The following is a 24,318-nucleotide window of genomic DNA, read 5'->3' on the forward strand; positions in this document are numbered from 1 at the left end:
TCTATAAATGGATTCTTCTTATGGAAATGAAAATCATTACAGAGAAGACTAAGCTCTTCTTTACCCTCCTCCCGCTCTTCTCAGGTCCCTCTAGTATCCCAGTTTGGGTGTGTCTTTTCAGAACTGTGATATGCATTTAAAGACATAGCTGTGAACCTGGAGAAAACCCACAGGACTATTGTGAGATGATAGGACAGGAAGGCAGGTGGAGGGCATCACACACAAACCTAGTGCTTTGCAGCATTGCTCTTGGACAGCTTTGATTGACATTTAGATCTCTTTTATATTTTCTAATAGCTGCAAAATATTCTATAGTGAGGCCAGCACAATGGCTCACGCCTATAATCCCAGGATTTTGGGAGGACAAGGGGAGCATATCACTTGAGCTCAGAAATTTGAAACCAGCCTAGGCAACATGGAAAAACCCTGTCTCTACAAAAAATACAAAAAGTAGCCAGGCATGGTGGTGCACACCTGTAGTCCCATCTATTCAGGAGGCTGAGGCGGAGGTTGCAGTGAACGAAGATGGCACCACTGCACTCAAGCCTGGGCAACAGAGCAAGACCCTGCCTCAAATATATAAATATATATTCTGTAGTGTGTGTGTGTGTGTGTGTGTATTTTTAAAATATAGTCTGTTTGTTTATCTCATTTTCTACATTAAAATTTGCATTTCGTTTTCATGCACTGAAGTACAGTGGGTTGAATTAATCCTGCCTCTCAGTTATTAGCACTCGGTCATGATTTAGTCTGCAAGGACCCTTTCTTGTTTATATTATTTTCTCCCACCTCCACTCACTTTTGACCTCACTGAAACCCTCTCTACTGTGTTTGATATGTCCTTAAATACTCAGAATTTCTTGCAAAATGCATCATGTTGTTTTATGTGTTTCTGTGTTTCAAAACTTCTTAGCGGGACCGGGTATAGTGGCTCATGCCTGTAATCCCAGCACTTTGGGAGGCCAAGGTGGGTGGATCACCTGAGGTAAGGAATTAGAGACCAGCCTGGCCAACATGGCAAAACCCGTCTCTACTACAAAATAGTAATTTTTGTATTTTTCTAATACAAAAATTAGCCTGGTATGGTGGCACACGTCTGTAATCCCAGCTACTTGGGAGGCTGAGGCAGAATCGCTTGAACCCAGGAGACAGAGGTTGCAGTGAGCTGAGACTGTGCTACTGCACTCCAGCCTGGGCGACAGAGTGAGACTCCGTCTCAAAACAAAAATAAATAAATAAATACCAAACCACATACCCAGTTTATTAGTATCAGCTAAAACTGAGCATACCTAACAATTCCACTCCTATCATTGTGTGTAATTCCACACAATAGAAACACATACCTACATGTACCCAAAGACACACACAGAGATGTTCTCAGCTCACTGCAGCTTCTGCCTCCCGGGTTCAAGCAATTCTTGTGCCTCAGCCTCCAAAGTATCTGGGACTACAGGCATGCACCACCACACCCGGCTAATTTTTGTATTTTTTGCAGAGATGAGGTTTCGCCAGATTGTCTAGGCTGGTCTTGAACTTCTGGCCTCGAGTGATCCTCCCACCCCGGCCTCCCAAAGTGTTGGGATTACAGGCATGAGCCACCGTGCCTGGCCCCGGGCATGTGTTTTGAATCCACATAAATGTTATTGGGTTGTAAGTCATGTTCCTTTCCTTTTTTTTTTTTTTTTTTTTGCCTCTCCCGGTGTTTCTCAGATCTCTTCATGCACTGTAGCATTCTAGGTACCTCTAGCTCCTTACTCCTCCAGCTCCAGAGAACTGCAGAGCTGCCTCTACCTCATTTCACTGGTCCACTCTCTTGATTATGGACACCTGAGCTGCTTTCTGCCCCTATCAACACACACAGAGCCACACTGGACATCCTATGTGGTATTGCCTTGTCATAGGGCACACACACACTTCTTCTTCCTTTTTTTCTTTCTTTCTTTCTTTCTTTTTTTTTTTTTTTGAGACAGAGTCTCACTCTGTTGCCCAGGCTGAGTGCAGTGGCCTGATCATAGCTCGCTGCAGCCTCAAACTCCCAGGCTCAAGTGATCCTCCTGCCTCAGCCTTCCAAGTAGCCAGGATTACAGGCACGCACCCCACCATACCTGGCTAATTTTTAAAAGTTTTTAATAGAGACAAGGTTCACCATGTTGCCCAGGCTGGTCTCAAACTCCTGAGCTCAAGTGATCCTCCCACCTTGGCCTCCTAAAGTGCTGGGATCACAGGCGTGAGCCAGCATGCCCAGCCTTCTTTTTCCTAAATGCTGCCACATTTCTCTCCAGGATGGCTTCCTCATTTTCACTCCTACTGGTGAGGCACATCCTCACCAACTTTGGGCATTTCCACCTCTCTATGGCCCGCCAGTGTGGTGGCTGTAAGTAACGTATTTACTCAGCCAGTCTCTTGTGGATAGACATTTAAGTTGTTTCCACCTTTGCAGATGATACAAACTGTTGCAATCATCCTTCAGGGACATGCTTCCTTGTACTTTTCTCTGAGTTCAATTTCTTTTCTGCCTCATCTTCCTCCACTCTTCTTGAACGCCAGTTCCTAAACACATCCTAACTTTCCCAGATCTTTCCCTGTGCTCAGGCCACGCCCTTCGCCAGGAATATCTTTTGCTGAGTGTTTACTCTTCCCTTAAGGACCCTCCTCCTAGAAGGCCCTGCCCCACCCCTGCCACCAAGAGGGTTGCTCTCCCTCAGCTCTCCCAGAGGCACTTTCATTCCCTTTTCTCCTGGCATCAGACACTTTCCTGTTTTGGACAAGACCAGGTGTTTCTTGTTGTTCGTGGTTTTGGCTTTCTCACCAGCCCAAGAGTCCATTGAGGCCAGGGGTTCCATTGGCTTTCTCGAAGGTGCTCAGGACCCTCAGATGGGGCTCAGGAGAGGTCTGTCGAATGACTGAGGCCATGACCTAATTATGGGAATGAAGGGTCCACTCTCCCTTTCTCTCTGTCCCTCTTCTTCTCCCCTCTCTCCTGCCTCTCACCCCTACCCCTTAACCAACTAGAACCTTTCAGGAGCAGCTCATTCCACTGGAAAGAGGATGGAACATTCAGTCAAGACTCCCCCTCTCTTGGTTGGGCACAGGCAGCTCCACCCATCTGGAAAGGTGATGTGGGCCTCACTTATTCCCTCAGGTCAATGGCTATTGAGTACCTGCGCTCAGCCAGGCCCTGGGATCCAGTGGTACGTAGGACAGGCCAAGTCCTGGGCCTGACAGGCTTTCAGCCATGGGGACAAGATTGACACCATGCATGCACCCTCCTAATTGTGATAATGCTTGAATAAAAAGCTCAGAGTCCAGTGACATTATATAGAGGGCGGTCCTGGACTGGAGGTAGAGGAGGCTTTCTTGAGAAAGTGACATTTAAGCTGAGATTTAAGGATAAGTAGAAATAAACTAAGCAAATGGAGAGGCTATGGGTGGTAGGGGTTTGGGACGGGGGTGGAGAAAGTGCTTCTGCCAGAAGGAACTGCAAGTGCAAAGGCACTGTGACAGGAGGGAGCCAGGGGAAGACCAGTGTGTCTGGAGTCCAAGGAGAAGGGGGAAGAGAGGCTGTAAGGATAGACAGAAAGCCCTGGTCAGCAAAGTAAAGCTGGAAAATGGACTCATTCACTCAATAAATAATTACTGGATGCCCACTATTAGCCAGAAGCTGTGCTATAGCAGTGAACATGACAGACAAAGTCCCTGTTCCCACAGAGCTCCCTGGGGGCAGAGAAAGAATAGCTAACCTTTATAGAGGCCCTACTATGTGCCAGGAACTGTGCTGAGCACTTTGCATGCACTGTTTCATTTCATCCTCACCACCACTCTATGAAGCAGGATACCCATTTTATTGAAGAGGAAACTGAGCAAGGTGGAGTGATTTACCCACCTGTAAGGAGTCTTGAGGACTTACTGCAGGCCATTTAAAAAGGCCTTTTATAAGCACTCTCACTCAATGCTGGTGTATGGAGGATAAACTGGTACAGCCCCTATAGAGGGCATCCATCAAAATTATAAAACACACACGCTGTTCAATCAGCAAGTCTATCACTAGAAATTTATTCTACAGATACCCAAAATGGCACGTCCACAAAGTCGTTCACTGAAGTATTGCTGTAAAAGGCTGGAGAAAACCTAGCTGCCCATGATTTGGGGGACTGATGAAGTGAATTGTGGCATATGCATGCAATGGAATGTTGCCATACCATGAAAGAATAAGGGTCCCTCTATGCACCGATAGGAAGCAATTTCCAAAAATGCTGTCATGTGGGGAAAACAAAGTATAGGACTATATATAATTAAGCTATCATTTTTTTAAAATGGTGATGGTAGGTATATAAATAGGAAGATGACAGAGAGGAGACAGGCAGGGAGGAAGAGAGGGAGAGAGAAAGAGACTCAAGAAACTTATAGCATTGATTGCCCACTGGGAAGGGGAGGGTGGCTGGAGGATAGGGTAGGAGAGACACTTTTCAATGTGCCCCCTTTGTGCCTTTGAGTTTTGAGCCATGTGAATATACTGACCATTCAGTAAATAAGTAAATACAATTATGTTTATTGAAAGGACTTTCTGACTCTATGGGGAAGAAAGAGGCATTGGGATGAAGAAGACATCCCAGGATTGTTGAGTTGAAGACGTCAGTGATTCCCTTTTTTTCCAAATGAGGAAACTGAGGCCTACAGAGGTGAGGTGACTTATTCAAGGTCACCTGTGCAGGTAATGGCAGAACCAGGACTGGCTATTACCTGAATTGTAGCGTTTTGTCCTTTTCTGTCACACTGAGCATCTGCTATATGCCAGGCCCCACTAAGCGCTGAGGATACAGTGGTGAACAAGATAGGCATGACTGCTGCCTTAATGCAACTTACCTTTTAGGCAAGAAACTAATAACTATAAAATCAGGTAGTGATCAAGGTTATGAATGAAAAATAAGGCAAGTGAAAGGATAGAGAACATAGGGGAGTGGGAGAAATGATCGAGAAAAATCCCTCTGAAGAGGCAACATTTTAGAAAGGAGAAAGATGGAGCCTTGTGAATACCTGGGAGCACCGGAGGAACAAAAGCCCCATGGAAGGAAGAAGGTTGGCTTGTTAAAGGAGCCAGTGTGGCTGGAACAGAGTGAGCAAGGGAAAGACAGTGAGAGATGAGGTCAGAGAGCAGGCCAGGACAGAGAATATATGCAGGGCTGAGGACTTTGGCTCAAAGTCAGGCAGGAAGCAGTCGCAAGTTCTAAGCAGACGTGGGACCTGATGAGATTTCCCTTTTTAAAAGGCCCCTCTGGCTGAAGGTGGAGACTGAACATGAGGAGAGAAAAGAGGGGCTACAGGGAACCCAGCGAGGAGGCAGGGGCAGTCCAGTTGTCCTGGAGAGAGGTGACAAGCCTGGGGCAGTGTGGTGGGGAGCACAGATTGGTGTCCTCATCTGTCCAATACGGGAGTTTAACAAGATGTTCCTTTAGGGCCTTTGCAGCTTTGGGATTTGGTAATTTCATGAATGACCTCAGAACATATCAACTAGGTGAGCCAGCCACACTGTTTTTCTTTTCTCTCAATCTCCAGGTTTCTCCCCTTGGATTCTGGGTCTGAACAGACCCAGTGATCTGAGGCTCAGATTGGGGACTCCTGCCCACCCCCTCCCTGCCAGTCCGCTCCTGTCCCCACCTCCCAGGGACAGATGGGTGGGTGGCAGGAGCAGCTGGGCCTTGATGCCTGCAGGGCCCTGGGGGAGGGAATTATCTGAGAGTTCATAACCCTGCTCTGCCTTCCAGATCTTGAGTTAAAAGCCCCACATGTCACAGCTCCAAGGGGCGCGGGATGGAGGGTGGCAGAAGAGGGGTAGGGCAAGACACTTTTCAGTCCTGTAGCTGCCCACGGGGGACAGTAACCTGGGGTGCTGAGGACTCCAGGAAGCTATTAGGGCTGAGGCTGAAAGTGGTGACCCTCAGGTTGCATCTAACCTGCTGGCTTTTTTATTTGGCCTGAAAAGCGTTTGAGAAAAGTTGGAGCCAGTGCTTAAAAATCAAGGAACTTTACAGTAAAATCCAAATTTCTGACTTCTCCTGAATAATTAAAAAATCTGACCAGACTGACCACCCATTCCTAATTACAACACCCAGCAGGAGCTGAGTAGCAGCTGTCCCTATTATTATTTTATTTTATTAATAAGTAAATACATGCACATGATTCCAAAAAGAAATCATAAATTGGCACATATCATGAAGTCTCCCTTCCATCCTTGCCTGCCCTTCTCCCCAGTTCCCCCTTCAGTAATCTCTTTATTTTCTTATGTAAATTTCCAAAGTTTATGCATATAAAAACACATTAAAAATATATTATTATTCCCCTTTTCACCTAGCTTCATCTCCTGTTCTCTGCCTTGTTTTTCCCCAAGGAGGTCTTTCTGTATTAGGACATAGAGAGCTTGCTGCTACACACCATCACATTGTCAGAAATCTCATGATTTATTTAGCTGATGTCCCACTGATAGGCATTTAGGTCATTCCCACTATTTGCTTTTATAAACAATGCTGTATCAGTGTTCTCATGCATAGTTTGCACAGGTGCAAATATTTTAGTTGGAACTAAAGGAAGATTATCAGGAGCTGGTTCAAACGGAGGGTGCAGTACACAAGAGCTGAACCCTCAGCAGGATCCCGAAGCAAGGCTAAGCGAGGAAACGTGAGGAGGGCTGTTTGTAAAAGTGATTCCTGGCAAGGCACAGTGGTTCACGCTTGTAATCCCAGCACTTTGGGAGGCCAACGCGGGAGGATTGCTTGAGCTCAGGAGTTTGAGACCACACCAGGCAACAAAGCGAAATTTGTCTTTACAAAAAAATGTTAAAGACTAGCTGGACATGGTGGTATGTGCCTATAGTCCCAGTTACTCAGGTGGCTGAGGTGGGAGGATCACTGGAGTCCAAGAGTTTGAGGCTGCAGTGAGCTATGATTGCACCACTGCACTCCAGCCTAAGCAACAATAAAGAGTGATTCCCAACAAAGGTCAGAGATGTGGGTGACTAGGGAAAGGCTCCCAGATTGGCTCCTGCCACTTGCAAAACATGGGACTTCTTTCTGAGTCTCAGAGTCCCTGACTGTAAAATGAGAGAGGGGCTTGGAGAGCTGGATGAAATCCCAAAGGACTTTTCCAGTTCTGACCAGCTGCGGCCACCTTCTCCCTCCACACAAGACAGACTCAGCCTCTTCTCAGTCCTTGAACTTGCCTCACTCCGTCCTATTGCAGAGTGCTTGCCCAAGCTGATCCCACCCCAACCCCCACCACTGGAACATCACCTCTGTGCACTCCTATTGGTTTTTGTCTGAATCTCTGAACTGGCAGGCCACTCGGAACACACCAGCCCAAACCCCTTCAGGGTGGAGTCCCCTGTACAATACCCCAGAGAGGTGGGTCACCTCCATACCTGATCCACACTTCAAATCCTTGTCCTTGTCACTCTCCCCAGTCACCTGAACTTTTAGCATAGAGTTCTTGAATGCCAACTCTGCTTCTTCCTAACAAATGGCATTTGTGACAGTACCTCCCTGAATTTCAATTTCTACCTGAGAAATGGCTGGTTCGAGGATAACATGTGATGGTACTAGTAAAGTTCTTAGCACAGCTCCTGACACACAGAAAGGCTTAATAATTCCATAAGTCACTGCCCTTGTCTGAATAAGTTACCTTGTTTATAAAATGGGGAGAACCTATAGAATCTATCCTCCCCCCCCCCCCGCAATGATTTCTTACTCTGTCACTCACGCTGGAGTGCAGAGACATGATCATGGCTCACTACAGCCTCAAATTCCTGGGTTCCAGTGATCCCCCCCATCTCAGCCTCCCCAGTAGCTGGGACTACAGGTGCATGCCACCACACTTGGCTAATTTTTGTCTATTTTGTAAAGATGGGGCCATATTGCCCAGGCTGGTCTCAAACTTCTGGGCTTGAGCAATCCATCTACCTCCGCTTCCTAAAGTGCTGGGCTACAGGTGTGAGCCACCATGCCCAGCCTCAGAACATATTTATAGGGGTGATCACTCACTCACTTATTCATTCATTCATTGACTTAATGATTTTTGTAGAATACCTGTTGAGTGCCCAGCATAGCACTGGGCACTAGGAGATTTGGTGGTGAAGAAAATAGATGAATTGTTCCAATCCTCATGGAGCTCCCAGGCAATTCTGAACAGGCAAGCATAGATTGCCAGTGTGCTGATATTAAGAAGGAAAAAACAAAGATATTATGGAAGCTCATAGCAGGGTTGTGTCAGGGAGACTTCTCTGTGAGATAAGGAGCAGGGCACAGCTGGGTGGGAGAGTCAGGAGGGTTTCCTGCTGGAGACATCACCCTGGTCTAATAATTAGCTTTAATTATCCTCACCACAGTCCTAGAAGGAGGGCACTGGTTATCTCTCATTTTACTTTTCTCTGAAGATAAATAAAGTGACTTGCCCAAGGTGATGGAGCCAGGAAGGGATGAATGGCTTTTGTTTGTTTGGTTCGTTGGTTTTTGAGACGGAGTCTTGCTCTGTTGCCCAGGCTGGATTGCAGTGGCCTGATCTTGGCTCACTGCAACCTCTGCCTCCCGGGTTCAAGCAATTCTCCTGCCTCAGCCTCCCAAGTAGCTGGGACTACACCATGCCCGGCTAATTTTTGTATTTTTAGTAGAGACGGAGTTTCACTCTGTTGGCCAGGCTGGTCTCTAACTCCTAACCTCGTGATCTGCCCACCTCGGCCTCCCAACACGCTGGGATTACAGGTGTGAGCCACTGCACCCAGCCGATGAATGGGTTTTAAACCCAGATTTCCTGGCTGTAGAGTCTCAGACCTAGAAACCTGTCTTCTGCTCCCTGTTTGAATAGGCAAATCCTGAGATATAGAGCATCATGGGAAGTAGAGAGGCTGCCTTCACTTGGATGGGGCCCAAAAGTGGGACTCTAACTTTGCCACATCCTATCCAGACACCCGTGAAAAGGAAGAGATCAAGACACATACAAGAACTGACCGAGGACCCTCAGGGTGGCTGCGGCCAGAGTTTCTCCCCTGCCCGCTACCATCCAGGGCTCTGTGCACTTCATTAGTCTCCCTGCCTAGGGTTGTGGGAGAGAAAGAAAAAGCAGAGATATTCCTTTCTAAATTACACTGGGATTCAGACCTTCCAGCCCAACCCACAAACACTCTTGCTTACTAAACATGACTGTCAATAGGGGACTGTCAGCCTTGAATCCATCCTGGAAAACTCCCTTAATCCCTAACTCTTTCTGCTCTGTTTTCAGCCTTGGGCAACAGCTGGTACCCCAACCTCCTAAGCATTGCTGAGACCAAAACAATCCCTGGGCATGAAAAGGATGCCAGGCTGCAGGACTGCAGATGGCTTCTCCTTCCTGACCCAGGGCAGCTGTCTCCCTTCATCCTCTCTTCCCTGCCACTCTGAGGCAGGTTGGTTCTCCCGCTTCCCTTCCTCAGCTCCTCTTTCTTCACCCCCTACCCTTTGCCCCTCCTCTGTCCCTCCCCTTGAAGGGTAGCAAAGCCTATTCTGGAGCCAGATGATGGGCATGAATTTGGCTCTAGCTCCTACTAATTGTGCGGTCCTAAACAAATTAATTTCTCTGTTACTTAGTTTCTGCGTCTGTAAAATGGGAGGAAAAAAGGACCTAGCTCACACATTGTGAGGGTAAAATGAGTTAGTGGTTGTAGTGTTTTGGACAGTACCAGGCAAAGAGACACTACTACATGAGTGTTTGTATAATAAATGCCTGGGTACATCCAATCTGATCAAAGGCGGAGATGGGAGATGAGCTTGGGGTATCCAGGATGTGTGAAAACCCCACCCCCTCTCATAGATTACTGCTATAATTTCCTTCTGGTCTCACCAGCCCCAGGCTGCTTCCTTGTGATCGCTTCTCTACTCTGGCTGCTGGGTCTTCTTTCTAAATCCTGATGTGATGACATAACTCCCCTGCTCAAATTCTGCAGTGGTTCCCCATTGCCTGCTGGATAAAGGCCACCTTCTGGCCCCTTAGGATCTCATCTTCAGAATTCTCCAGCCCCATCTTCCCCATCTTTCTACTCCCCTGGATCTGAGATCCAGACTTGCTTGAAGATATGCCCTCCAGTCTCAGGCCTCCAGGCCTTTGCACTTGTTCTTTCCTCTACCTGGTGTTTCCTCCCATCCCTTTCCTCTTGATGTTGGATGTTGTCCCCTTCCCACCCCCTACTCTACTAGGGCTGTAGCCAGATGAAGGCAGTCCCTGAGGGAGGGAAAGGGGAGAGTAAGGAAGAGACAGCAACTCAGAGCTGCAGCTTTCTCAGCTTCAAAACGAAGACAATAAGAAAAGGGGACCTCTCAAGATCAAAGGAGGGGATGGAACAATATGTGAACACTCAGGAAACTGGAAATGAGCGTTAGCATGGAGTGACTGCTAAAGGGTTACTGGGGGACCCGCCCAAGTCCCCCAGCTCCTTTCTTCCAAGTCCCTCACCCACCCACACCCACCCCCCCTCAGACCCAGACCCCTGGAGGTGAACACAGGAGAAAAACGAAGTGGAGAGAATGGGAAGGCGGCGGTGATAAAGAAAAGAGAAGGAAGTGCAGCCCGGGGGGAGATGAGAGACGGAAAGCATGGGGTTGGAGCCCCGCGCCTCCGAGGAAGGAGGGAGAGGGTGACCTGGGATGCGCCCCGCCTCCCCTGCTTCCCCATTCCCGGGGGCTGCCCCCCTCCGGCCGCAGCTCAGGAGGGTGGGGGCGGGGCGGGGCGGCGCCGAGGAGAATGAATAATTGAAGTGGAGGGGAGGAGGAAGAAGAGGAGAAGGAGGAAGAGGAGCCGCCCGCGCAAGGTCCTCCCCACGCCGCACCCCCCTCCGCCGCCCGGAAGTCGCTCCCCGCCTCCCGCTCCGCCAACATGGCCGCGAAGTCGGATGGAGCGGCGGCCTCGGCCGGCCCGGGCCCGGAGGGGGTGGCCGGTGGAGCCCGGGGCAGTGCCGGCGGGTGCGGGGAGGCGGCGGCGGCGGCCGGGCTCCCGGGGAGCGTCGGGGCGGGCGGCCCGGGGCCGCGCTACGAGCTGCGGGACTGCTGCTGGGTGCTGTGCGCGCTGCTCGTGTTCTTCTCCGACGGCGCCACGGACCTGTGGCTGGCGGCCTCCTACTACCTGCAGGGTCAACACACCTGCTTCAGCCTCACGTTGCTGTTCGTGCTCCTGCCCTCACTGGTCGTGCAGCTGCTGAGCTTCCGCTGGTTCGTCTACGACTACTCGGACCCTGCAGGGTCCCCGGGACCCGCCGTCAGCACCAAGGACAGCGCAGCCGGCGGAGCCGCCATCAGCACCAAGGACAGCGCCGGTGCCTTCCGGACCAAAGAAGGCAGCCCCGAGCCGGGTCCCCAGCCTGCGCACTCCTCGGCCAGCGCCTACCGCCGCCGCTGCTGCCGCCTCTGCATCTGGCTGCTGCAGACCCTCGTCCACCTCCTGCAGCTGGGCCAGGTCTGGAGGTAGGAGAAGCGCAGGTGGAGGGAGCTGAGCCCGAGGACTGGGGGTGGCGAAGGGCTACCTGCCGTCCCAGCCCTGATCTGACCTTTCCGGGCTACCCTCCTGTCCTGACCTCCGCCCCGCCCCACCCCATTGCAGCTCTAATTTCTTCTCAGTCGGCTCCTCCCTGACCTCTGCCCCCAAGCCCTGACCAACCCCAGTGCCATCTGGTCTGACCTGGCCTTTGAGAGGGGAGGAGATGGGGTAAGAAAGGAGAGAAAGAGATCCTCAGGGGTGTGCATGAGTGGGGAGGATCCGGGGCTCATGAGGATAAATGTGAAGCTTGAAACAGGACCACAGGGCCCCATTCTGCCATAACCCACTCCTCTCTGCCTGAGTGCTAAGCCTGGGCTCAGGAAAGATCTCAGAAGTCCTTTCCTGCTCTCAAAGATGCTCAGTTCAGAATTGCAGCTCATTCATAATCTGCAAGGAGAGCCACAGAATTTGAGACAGCTAAATGAATATCCCGCCTAAACTTCTTGGGCTTTTTGGAGAAAGATATACTGGACCCAACTGGGGAAAACCCAGGTTCCTTCTACTTCCTATGACCCCCTTTCCCCCAACTAAGTGTCCTCCCCTTCCAACAGGGCCAAGGGGATTTGGAATCTTGAATCTGAGATTAGATGGCCACTGGCTGCCCTTTAATCCCAAACTGGTAATGCAAAACTGAGGCTTTGTTCAAGCTGCCCACTTCCAGTCTTCTTCCTCTGCCAGGACTGAGGGTGCCTGCTGCACTAAGTTAACTGGAGAGAGGGATAATTATAAACCTAGGGCTCCTCTTGAATCTGAATTTCTATTTAGTAGCTTAGGCTCTTCTGTGCTCTGACAGAATGAACTTGCTTACTATATGATCTTAGGCAAGCTGCCCTCCTCCTTCCAAGCCTCAGTTTCCTCTCCTATGAAATGAGGGAGAATGCCTACTCCTCTTATCTCATTGTCTTATCATTGCATTATTCTTACCTGTTGGGATGGTCAGGTGAGAGGTCTGCATGTGGGCCCTGCAGACTATAACATTTTAAGAGCATGGGAAAAGCATGGAAAAATCACTCTAGAGATATAAAGAGTGATTACTGCTGTCGTTATATTTATTCTGCTACTTGTTAACACATTCTACCTAACTCAGAAGATTCAGTTTGGGGCTGAGGGTTGAAAACAGGACTCCTAAGGTTTGTCCCTGCTGCTCACTTGCTGTGTCACTCTTGTTATGTTGTCAAATCTCTGTGCCTTTGTTTCCCTATCTATTCCTGCCAAGATGATATGTATATTCCACTTAGCTTACCCTAGGGGAAAAGGGGGGTGGAGCTCTATCCACACAAGGTGGTGTTATTATTATTAGCGTGACACATAAAAATATTCGTGTCTACATCCAGGAACTAATCTGCATTTATCATTCTGTGCCCGAGTGGACAGATGGTGAAAGATATTTTTAGATTCTGAAGTGGTAACTTCCTATTCTTGGTAGCCAAGCTTCATCCCCCTTTTCCTTCAGCCTTAAGTGGGCCAGATGCCCTTTGACTCACTGGCTATGCCCCCATTCAGAATCCACTTACAAGAAACTAATACTTCTCTTCTTTGTTAAGCGTAAACTGAGTTTCCCTCAAATGGGGCAAAAATGGCCGTGGGTGTGAGGTCTCAGGGGAGTAGCTAGAATTGCTAAGGATCCCTTCAGCTCTATGGTTTCTTGGATATAGCTAAAAGGACTAGCTATTTCTACTATCTCCCATTTGCAAAATGAGGGAACTGGGATGAGATAAGTTTGTAGGGATAACAATCTAATAGCGCTTAGGTTGAATGTGGCTTGTGGAAGTGTTTTGTGTGGCTTGTATAGTATTTTAAAAACCCAGTGTCGTAGCTTCCCTTTAAAAAAATTGGATCTAGCAGTATCAATCCTGTAACAATTTAGAAAGCGTCTATGTGCTCTAATTTGTCCATCTTTCCCTTTGATCATATCTGTACTATTTCACTTAGACCTAAAAGCCCTAATTTACAGTTCTATAACAATTATTTTATTAAACACTGACTTTGTGCCAAGCCTACTGGCTGTCTTTTTACCTGCTATATCTCCTGTACCCCTTCTAATCATCCTGTCATGTGGTTAGCATTATAATTTCTACTTGACAGATGAGGGAATGGAGGCTCAGAGAGGGGGCATCCTTGTCCAAGGTCACACAGCTAGGAACTTGACGAGCTGATACTCCAGGTTCTCTGCCTTTAAAGCCTGAGTTCAATGTATCCACCTTGTAATTATGCCACTAAAGTGTCCCTCAATATTAAAAGAAGTATGAATCTGAGTTTCCAAGATTCCAGTATGATAGAAAGTCAAGGCTTCTGTTGCACTGAGATAAGAATGTGAAAAGAGGGGCAGGGAGTTGAACTATGTGGGTGAGGATGGGAACAGTGTGTATTATGGGGAAAAGGCTGGATTGGGGAGTGATCTGGTCAGGAGGCTGGCATCTTTATCCTAGTTTGTGACTATAGTTTCCTGGGTGACCTTGGGCAAGGCTCTTTCCATCTTTGGGTAATTTCAGTTACCCTGTGTGTGAAATGAGATTAGATATGATGACCTTAAGAGTTTCCCATTCCTGAAATTCTGACTCTGGGTTTATTGCTAAAGCAAAAGCCTCTGGGCCCTTTCCCCCAAAATCTTTGGATTCTAAAATGGCTAAGGGCCTGGACAAATGGAAGGAAAATCCAGAGAAGGTATAGAGAAGCTGCAGAGGCTGGCATTCCTAGAAATTAAGCAATGTTGGCCCAGCACATTTGCTTACCACTTGAGATGTTCCCACAGATGTTCTGAGTGGTGGGGCCTGGGGTAATGAGGAAGGAGATGTGTGATTGAGTCCTCCAGAATCATACCTAGGAGGCTAGGCAGTCACTCACCTCCTGATCCCATTTCCTCAATTCTGAATAAAATAATTGTAATCATGAAGGTATTTTTCAACTTCTTAGACTTGTAAAATGCTGGATTAAAAATTCAAATGCTTCGAGGACTCAGGCAGGTAACAGACCATAAGATACAAGGGGTGTCAGACAAGAGGACATTTGGGGGCAAGTAGTGTCTGAGGTAAAGGGAAGCTCCAGCTGATCATGCCATGAGAAATCATGGACCCAGTCTTGATTTCTCAAGAGAAATGGGAAATTGGGATTTTTCCATGAACTCTCCAAAATTTAACTACTAATTAAGATGTTTAAAAATAGTGTCAACCAAAGGAAACATATTTATTAGCCTGTCTTCTTCGTAACCTCTGGTTTAGCTCTTCAAATTGATAAAGTTTTTTCACACAGAATATTTTATTACTCATTAAACATAAAATGAGACTCTGAAGAGAGAGAAGAGGAAAAAGCATACACAGACACTGCACACCTACCGTGTCCCCACAGGCCCCATGTGAGTGTTTCAGGCATGTGATCTCATGTTACTCTGAAACCCTCCCCCTGGTGACTATTGTTATACCAATTTATCAGATAAGGAAGTGAGACTCAGAGAAGTCAAGTAACTTTGTCCAAAAGTCACCCACTGAGGAAGTGAGGAAAGATGATCAGTCCCAAACCTAGCTCTATCTTTTATACCACACACTGGCTACTTTGGAAGATGTCAGAACAATGTCTTTGTGCACAGAGAGATTGACCCTCTGAGAGAACAGCAAACAGATCCTCTGGCGGGGCACGAAGCTAGCTGTGTCCTGGACACCAACCTACATCTTCATCACTCCCTTCCCTTTAAACTCCCTGAGCTGTTAAACTGCCCAGGGTTCTTAAGCCAATTAAAGTCCTAACCCTGTCCCCTCTGACCCTGTAGGCAGCAGAGCAGTAAGCCATGAATCCTGCTTTTCCTAATCTTGAACTCACTGGGCCCCAGCTTCGCCCAGATAAGCATGGTTTGCTAAGCCAATTAGTGGCAGACGATCTGACATGGGATTCCTGCGAGGCTGTCAGGATCTGGGAACCCCAAAATGGGGAGAAAATTAGGCAGTTGGGATTTGGGGGCCCTCCCTCTGATGCCCTTTCTATGCCTAGGCCTGGACACTGCACTCTATGTCACCTAAGAAGCCCTGCATGACAGAGAAGTTCTGGAATGAGTTAGTGACCTACTGGAAGTGAACATCAGGCCCTGGATTTCCCCTCTGGGAAACTATATTCCTGGCATAATGGTTGAGAGCACGGACTCTAGATTCAAATGACCTCAGTTTATATCCAGACTCTACTACTTCTTATATGTGACCTTGATAAGGCAAATAATCCCTCATCTGTTGTAAACGAGGGACCATAATTGTACCCACCCACCTCTTGGGTTGTTTCAAGGTTTAATGAGATAATGTGTAAGGGTTCAGCAAAGGGCTTGTTCCATCGTTAAATGCTCAGAAACTGCTGGCAATGATTAGTGCATTAGCCTGGGCTTTGCTCCCTGTGGAACAAAGGTTTGTTCACGGAGCACATGGCCAGATAGCAAGGGGGTCCTGAAGTCCCTTGAAGCCATAATGACATGACAGTCATTCATTTAATCTGCAGTTATTCATTCAGCAGACATTTATGAAGCACCTGCTATATACCAGTTACTGTTCTAAGTGCTGGGAATAGAGTGGTGAACAAGACAAAGGCCTTGCCCTCTTGGAGCTCTATAGCCTAATGAAAGAACCAATAAAAAATAAACTGTATGTTATATGTGATATATAATACCTGGGTCAGATTGTGATAAGTGCTATGGGAAAAAAATGAAACAGGGCAGGGAACTAATGGTGTGCTGGGGAGAGGTGTGGCTCTTTGAGACAGGGTGGTCAGGGTGGACCTCTTCAAGGAGGTGGCATGTGGGCAGAGGGCTGCAGGAGGTGAGGACGAGCTGTGTAGAGGTCTTGGTAAGGGTTTTGCAGGCAAAGGAAAAGGGAAGGGCAAGGAGAAGGCCTGTGGGGCAGAAATAGAGTGAGGGGAGCATATTTGGAGATGCTGGTGGACAGACTGGCAGGGGCAAGGTCATGCAGGGCCTCAGAGGCCATGGCGAGGACTAGGGCTTTTACTCATCATGACATGGGGAGCCCAGGACAGAGAAGGAACATGATCTTGGCTTGTGTTTTGCAGTGTCCACTCTGGCTGCTGGGTGGAGAATAGACTGGAGGGGCAGGGCACAGTGGCTCACGCTTGTAATCCCAGCACTTTGGGAGGCCAAGGCAGGCGGTTCACGAGGTCAAGAGATCGAGACCATCCTGGCCAGCATGGTGAAACCCCATCCCTACTAAAAATACAAACATTAGCTGGGTAGGGTGGCATGCGCCTGTAATCCCAGCTACTCGGGAGACTGAGTCAGGAGAATCGCTTGAACCCAGGAGGCGGAGGTTGCAGTGAGCCGAGAGCGTGCCACTGCACTCCAGCCTGGGTGACGGACCAAGACTCCATCCCAAGAGAAAAAGCATAAAAAAGAGAGCGAATAGACTAGAAGGAGGCAGAGTAAGCCTAGAGATGCATGAGGAGGTTGCTACAAAGATGCAGGAGAGAGACAATGGAGACTGGATCAAGCTGTAGCAACAGGGGTGGGGGTCTGCTTCAGGCTGAGCTAATGTGATCTCTTTCCTTCTTTGGTCCTTAGTCTCTCCACTGGGGCCAGAGTTAATGGTTCAGAATCCACTCTCTGGAATCAGCCATATCCTGCATCTGCCACTTTCTGTGATTTAGGACAAGTGGCATGACTTGTCTGTGCCTTGATTTTCTCATCTGCTAAATGGACCCTCTAATAATAGCACCTATTGCATGGGGCTTGAGGTAGTAGAAAATTAAATAATGTTTAGTGTTCAGCACAGTGCCTGGAACATAGGAAGTGCTCAACGATGATCATTAGTCATTGTTCTTTGTAAAACAGGTCAGGGGTTGGATTCCATAGTTTTCAAACCGTTTTACAGCCCTGTCTCCATCATTTTAACCCAAGTGTCTCTGAATGTCTCTTTTATGACATGTTGGTTACACGTCTAAGATTTTGTTCTGAATAATCTGTCCTACAGCTGATGCTTGTTTACAGCCCCCTGAACTCAGTGACCATCCATGAGGTTCCTCTCTGCTCTGCCTTTGTAGGGTTGTTCCAGTTTGGGCCTCACCACCCACCTCCTGGGAGATCCCTCTCCAGGAGGCTCTCCACTCCCACCCTGCCTCCTCCCCTTGCCCATCCAGCTGTCATGGGCCATTAGAGCTGCTCCTAACAGACACAGCGGCTGCGGCAGTTGGGCCCAGCGTCCCCTGTTTGATCTATAAAGACCACACAGGAGAAGCTCTGGGGAGTGGGAGGGCGGAGGGCTGCCAGGAAATGGCTTTGAACCCAGCAGCTGGGGCGCAGGTCCCTGGGGAGAGGAGGGAGGATGGTTGGGATCTTCTCTGGCCTCTCTGTTCACCACCCTTCGTTAGGGCATCCAAATTCCTCCCCTGGGAAATCCTATCAGCCTCTGGTTATCACCCCAACCCCCAATCCCACTTCCACCTGCAGGCAGAGCGATGGCTCCCCTCTGTCCCTAGAGCAAGTCCCTGTGCTTTAGCCTGGCTTTGAGGCCCTTTGCCCCCTGACCTTTTGTCTTTCCTCCCTGCTCTACCCACATGACAACCTGCTCCCTGCCCCCTTGCTCTCCACTGCCTGCAGTCCTTCCTCCAGCAACACCCAACACCAGTTTCCAGTCTCCTCCCAATGAAATTCTGCACGTCCTTCCAGGCTGAGCTCAAATGCCACCTCTTCTAAGAAGCTTTCTCTGAACAAATCCCACACATGCTACCCTCTGCCCCCCAAGAAACCACCTCCCACTCCCTCAACCAGGCAAAAGTCATTATTCTAAAGTGGAAAATGTTTGGCTGTTTTGTCGGTTGATGAAAAAGCTATACATTCTTGTTTAAACCTCAGGCAATATAGACAAGGCATGAAGAAGTTCCCCTCTGCTCATTATCTCTTGGGGCTGGAGGGTTGGGGTCAGGGCAGGTTTCCACTTACTAAGTAGATATTTCTTGCATTGCTTGAAGATTTTACCTCTGATTTTTAATTAGCTAAAAAAAAAATGCATGTATACATCTGCCTGTTTTTTAAAAATCAGGTGTTACTGAAAATTATTATACTTACTGTTTATTAAGACTTAGATTCTATCATTTCTCCTGACAATCCTACCAGGTAGGGAGTGCGAGGATGAAGAAGAACTGTAGATCCAAAACCCTGGCTTTGCCACATATGAGCTGTGTGGCTTTGAGCAAGTCACTTAACCTTTCTGGACCTCAGCTTTCTCATCTGTGAAATGGGCATCATAGCAATCCCTACCCAGGTCTCCATTGTGAAGGCTGATTCAATTAACATATATGTGCTCTGCACAGTACTCAGCACATAGTGGTACTCAGTTAGTGTTTGCTAGCATTATTGGCCCCATTTTACAGATGTGGAAATTGAGGCACAGAGAAGAGTGGCCTTCCAATTCATAAGGAGCAAAGCCAGGGTTTGAAGCCATGAGGTCAGGCTCCCAAACCCACAGGGGGAACCACCAAGCTATACTGTCTGCTGCTAGTTAAGTGTATTCTTACAAACAGTCAATCATGTATTGTTTAGAGAAGCAGAAGAAAAAATATCAGAAAAGTATTTTTATTTTTATTTTTATTTTTTTGAGATGGAGTCTCGCTCTGTGACCCAGGCTGGAGTGCAGTGGCTCAATCTCGGCTCACTGCAACCTCTGCCTCCCAGATTCAAGCGATTCTCCTGCCTCAGCCTCCCAAGTAGCTGGGATTACAGATGCCCGCCCCCATGCCCGGCTAATATTTGTATTTTTATTAGAAACGGGATTTCACCATATTGGCCAGACTGGTCTTGAACTCCTGACCTCAGGTGATCCACCTGCCTTGGCTTCCCAAAGTGCTGGGATTACAGGCATGAGCCACCGCACCTGGCCAGAAAAGTATTTTTAAATTTGTGTTTTAATGTAAAGTCCCCACTGTTAACATTCTGGGTTCTTCCTCTCAGACTTCCTCTGCAGGCACAATTACTCATTCCTCTTTACCCCACACCACTGATCACATTTTGTTGTGATCATCTGCCCACCTGGCTGGCTTTCCCACTGGATCACAAACCCCTGGGGAGTTGAGGCCTTGTCCCTTTTTCTCTCTGTCTCCCATGGTGACTAGCCCAGAGTGGATCCTCTGTTCCTGTTGGTGGTCTTGCACCCAGCCAGCTCTGGTGAGGTCCATGGTGGGTTCTTGCAACATGAAGCCAGTTGAAGCGGGGCATTGGGTCTGTGGATGAAGTGCAGGGTGCTGAATGTGGGAGCTTTCCGCAGTTGTGGACACGGGGCAGAGGTCTGTTAGGCCTACATCCACAGCCTTTAAAACTGTCAACGGCCTAAGGCTAAGCAAAGAGGAGGTAATAGGAACAACCCTGGGTTGGGTTCCCAAAATGATACAATGTGGCTGACTTAGGAGATGGAGGAAGTCAAGTTCCTTTTATGCAGTAGGTACTCAATAAATGTTGGTGTGAACTGGATTGAACCTTTGAGATCAGAATCTTGGACAAGTCACTTTACCACCTAGGGTTCAGTTACTCCATCTGTAAAGTAACTTCAGAATTCTGGTGAGTTTTCCTGGGACTTGGACAAGAAAGCAGAGTAGCTGAGAGCTTGGGGCACCAGTGCAGATCAAGGTGCCATGACATCATAGTTGCGTGACCCTGGGGAAGTTGCTCCACCAGCCACAGCTCCTGTCTCACCTGTGAAATGGGGATAGTGATAGCATCCACATCTTAAGGTTCTTATAAGGATGTCTTGAGATAATGTAAATCACAGGGCTTGTCACGGAGTATATGCCCGGAAAACATCTACTACAATAACTACTATTACTGGCCCAAGTCGCAGCCCATCCTACTTGCTTAGTAACAAGATGGGGTTAGGACAGGAGCATAAGGGGTCCTAACTCTCACCCACTGACCCCCTATCGAGGAAGGAGAGTTGTTCTATGGCTCCAGAGATAGTGTGAGGGCAGATACAAACTCATAGTAAAGGGAGATACAGTCTTTGGAATAGAAGCAAGAACACACTGTCAATCAGGCTGTTCCCAAGGGTATGAACTCCACATCAGCAGAAGTGTCCAGATGGAAGTGGCTAACTTTGGCAGGGATGCTGTAGCAGGGACTCCTGCTTCAGTTTGGAGGGTAAACTAGATCGTCTCTAAAGCCCCTTAGTTCTAAGTGTCTGTAGCTGTAACCTTGGGACTTTATGATACTCGTTTCCATGATGTTTAACCACCAGACCACAGGTTGCAATCAGTGGCCTATGGGCAAATCCAGCCTCAAGAGTGTTGGTTTGGTCTGCAAAGGATTTTTTTCTCCTACTTTTTTTTTCTTTTTGAGATGGTCACGCTATGTTGCCCAGGCTGAAGTGCAGTGGCACGATCTCAGCTCACTGTAGCCTCTGCCTCCTAGGCTCAAGCGATCCTCCTGCCTCAGCCTCCTGAGTAGCTAAGACTACAGGTGCACATCATCATGCCCAGTTAATTTTAAAACAAAATTTTTGTAGAGGCAGGGTTTCACTATATCATCCAGGCTAGTCTTGAACTCCTGGGCTCAAGTGATCCTCCTGCGTTGGCCTCCCAAAGTGCTGGGATTGCAGTCGTGAGCCACTGTGCCAGTTCTTCTCCTACTTTTTATTAAAACCTTTCATTACATAAAAGTTTAAACACATGCAAAAGTTGAGGGAATAGGATAATGATCCCCCATCACCTCTCTTCAACAATTATTGGTTCCTGGCCAACCTTGTTTTATCTAGGGCAGCACCATCCAACAGAACTTTCTGCAGTCATGAAAATGTCCTATACCTGCACTATCCAATATAGTAGCCACTGGCCACACATGGCTACAGAGCAATTGGCATGTGGCCAGTATGACTGAGGAACTAAATTTTAAACTCTATTTACTTTTAATTAATCAAAGTCTAAATAATCATATGTGGCAAGTGTTGAACATGTAGGTGTTGGAGAGCGTAGTTGCAGGTCCCACCCCATTTCCTTCCCTTCCATGTTATTTTCAAGCACATCTCAAACATCTCTAAAAAGATAGACTTCAAAAACATCAGTAAATGACTGGGCATGGTGGCTATTACCTGTAATCCGAGCACTTTGGGAGGCTGAGATGGACAGATCACTTGAGGTCAGGAGTTCAAGACCAGCCTAGCCAACATGGTGAAACCCCGTCTCTACTAAAAATACAAAAATTAGCTGGTCATGATGGTGCATGCCTGTAGTCCCAGCTACTCAGGAGGCTGAGGCAGGCAAATTGCTTGAATCCGGGAGGCGGAGGTTGCAGTGAGCTGAGTTCACACCACTGCACTCCAGCCTGGGCGACAGAGTGAGACTGTGTCAAAAAAAAAAAAAAAAAAATTGTTAAAATATGTAATACTGCTATCACACACCTACAAAATGGAATTATAATTTCTTTTTTTCGTTTCTCTTTCTTTCTCTTTCTTTTTCTCTTTCTTTCCTTTTTTCTTTCTTTCTTTCCTTCCTTCTTTCTTTCTTTTTTCTTTTTTGAGACAGGGTTTCACTCTGCCACCCAGGCAAGAGTGCAGTACCACAGTCATGGCTCACTGAAGCCTCGAACTCTTGGGCTCAAGAGATCCTCCCACCTCAGCCTCCCAAAGTGCTGAGATCACAGGCATAAGCCACTACACCAGCCTAATTTTTTAAAAATTCATATGATATTTCTTTAATTTGTTGTGAACATTTCCAAAATGAGATGTTTCCCTTGTTTTTCTTTTTGCATAAATATCCTAATATCCGCCTATTCTTGAAAAATTGAAACTCCAGTCATGCTGGGCTCATATTCTCCCAGGGCATCAGTTGGCTGGAACTGACAGGTGGCTGCCTCTGTAGACAGGCCACATAGTTCCCCAGTCCCTTATAATGATAGCAGCTGAGCCCCTTTGAGCATTGGTGTTTGAGACCCTGGCTACCATGTAGAATCTCACACCCAGACTAGGGACAAATAGAAGTGATGTTTTCTCCCTACCTTGGTCCCATGATACCTTCAGATGCCATCAGGAGGCTGGAATCTAACCCCCTCCCACACTGGCTTATGACATCCCAACTCCACATGAGGATATCAAGCAAAGAAAGAAAGGGGGAACAAAGGGCCTTGGGCTAGAGTATGGGGTCCTGGGTTTTACTCTCTGCTCTACACCCATTTCACAGATGGGGAAACTGAGGTCCAGAGAGGGGAGGAGAGCTGGCTGCACTCATACAGTGAGGGATGTGAGAGGCCATAACCTAGCCCCCAAATGCTTTGCTGGAGAAGGGCTGCCCATTCCTCTGCTGTGCAAAAGAGGGACACTGGCTAGAAGCTGATGAGGGTGAGTGGGATGGGAGAGGGTCTCAGCTTCTCAGTTAGGGCCTAAAATTAGTGGTTGGGAAATGCTTGGCTTTAGCCCAGAAGAAAAAAAAAAAAAAAAAAAAGAGGTGCTGTGACTCTGTAGGGGGCTGCTAAGGAGGAGGGAGACAGCCCAGCTCCAGCTCCCAGCACCATGTGAAATGGGAGCCAAACGTGTAAAATCACATTCTTTACTGACATTTATGACTCATTTGGCTGACAACCCCAGGAAGGTCCTATTTTGTATTCTTGCAGGCGCATTCAACATTAAAGGGTAGGCAGATGGGGAGGGGGCCTCAGGGCCATCCCCCTAATCCCCCCGGCAAAAGCTTCTGGGGCTTCATTGCAGGTGAGGAGGCTGTATAGCTGGGAACCTAGTGTTTCCTGGAGAACCCATAGACCAGATTTGGGTTCTCAGGACCTGGCTCAGCTTGATCCATGCCCCATGGTGAAATGGGGGAGTTGGCCAGTCCTGGTTTGGGATGCAACTTTGATGCTTTCTGGCTGTGTGACCTTGAGCAAGTCATTTCTCTAATGGCTCTAGACTCTATTGCCTTGTGTCTGGGCCATCCTTACCTCTCACCTGGCAACTGGTCTCCTGTCTTTCACCCTTGTCCTCCTGCGATCTGTTCCCCACAACCAGGATGCTTCCTCTAACATGAGGAAGTGGTATCTAATCTTGTCACTTCTCTGTTTAAAACCTTCCTGTGGCTCTCCATCACTCTTAAGATAAAGACCAGACTGGGCATGGTGGTTCACCCCTGTAATCCCAGCACTTTGGGAGGCTGAGGCAGGAGAATTGCCTGAGCTCAGGAGTTCGAGACCAGCCTGGGCAGCATAGAGACCTCATCTCTACTAAAAATTAAAAAAAAAATTCTGTCATGGTGGCATATGCCTATGGTCCCAGCTACTCAGGGGGTTGAGGTGGGAGGATTGCTTGAGCCCAGGAGGTTGAGGCCACAGTGAGCTGTGCTCTCATCACTGCACTCCAGCCTGGGCAACAGAGTGAGACTCTGTCTCAAAAAAAAAAAAAAAAAAAAAAGACCAGGTGCTGTGGCTCATGCCTGTAATCCTAGCACTTTGGGAGGCAGAGGCAGGTGATCACCTGAGGTCAGGAGTTTGAGAACAGTACGTCAACATGGTGAAACCCCGTCTCTACAAAAAAAATACAAAACTCAGCTGGGTGTAGTTGCCCACACCTGAAGTCCCAGCTACTTGGGATGCCCCTGAGGCAGAAGAGTCACTTGAACCCAGGGGGCGGGGGTTGTGCTGAGCTGAGATGGCGCCACTGCACTCCAGCTTGAGTAACAGAGCAAGACCCTGTCTCAAAAACAACAACAACAAAAAAGATAAAGACCGGCCGGGTGCAGTGGCTCATGCCTGTAACCCCAGATCATGGCTTCAGATCATGGCTCAGTAGTCACCTCCTCTAGAAAGCCTTCCCTGACCGCCACACC

General features: G+C 48.1%; 1 protein-coding gene across 1 annotated transcript in view; it reads left to right on the top strand.

Annotated features, from left to right (window-relative positions):
- Positions 1-8,722: 8,722 nt before the first annotated feature.
- The window catches only part of XKR7 (XK related 7), a 36,215-nt gene continuing 20,619 nt past the window's right edge, over positions 8,723-24,318 (top strand). Inside the window, exon 1 of the mRNA XM_033186066.1 lies at positions 8,723-11,474. Within this exon, the coding sequence (XP_033041957.1) occupies positions 10,891-11,474 (584 nt within the window). The 5' untranslated portion in view covers positions 8,723-10,890. The remainder of the gene's footprint in view (positions 11,475-24,318) is intronic.

The sequence above is a fragment of the Trachypithecus francoisi genome, unplaced genomic scaffold (genome assembly GCF_009764315.1).
Source record: "Trachypithecus francoisi isolate TF-2019V2 unplaced genomic scaffold, Tfra_2.0 Lachesis_group21, whole genome shotgun sequence".
NCBI lineage: Eukaryota > Metazoa > Chordata > Mammalia > Primates > Cercopithecidae > Trachypithecus > Trachypithecus francoisi.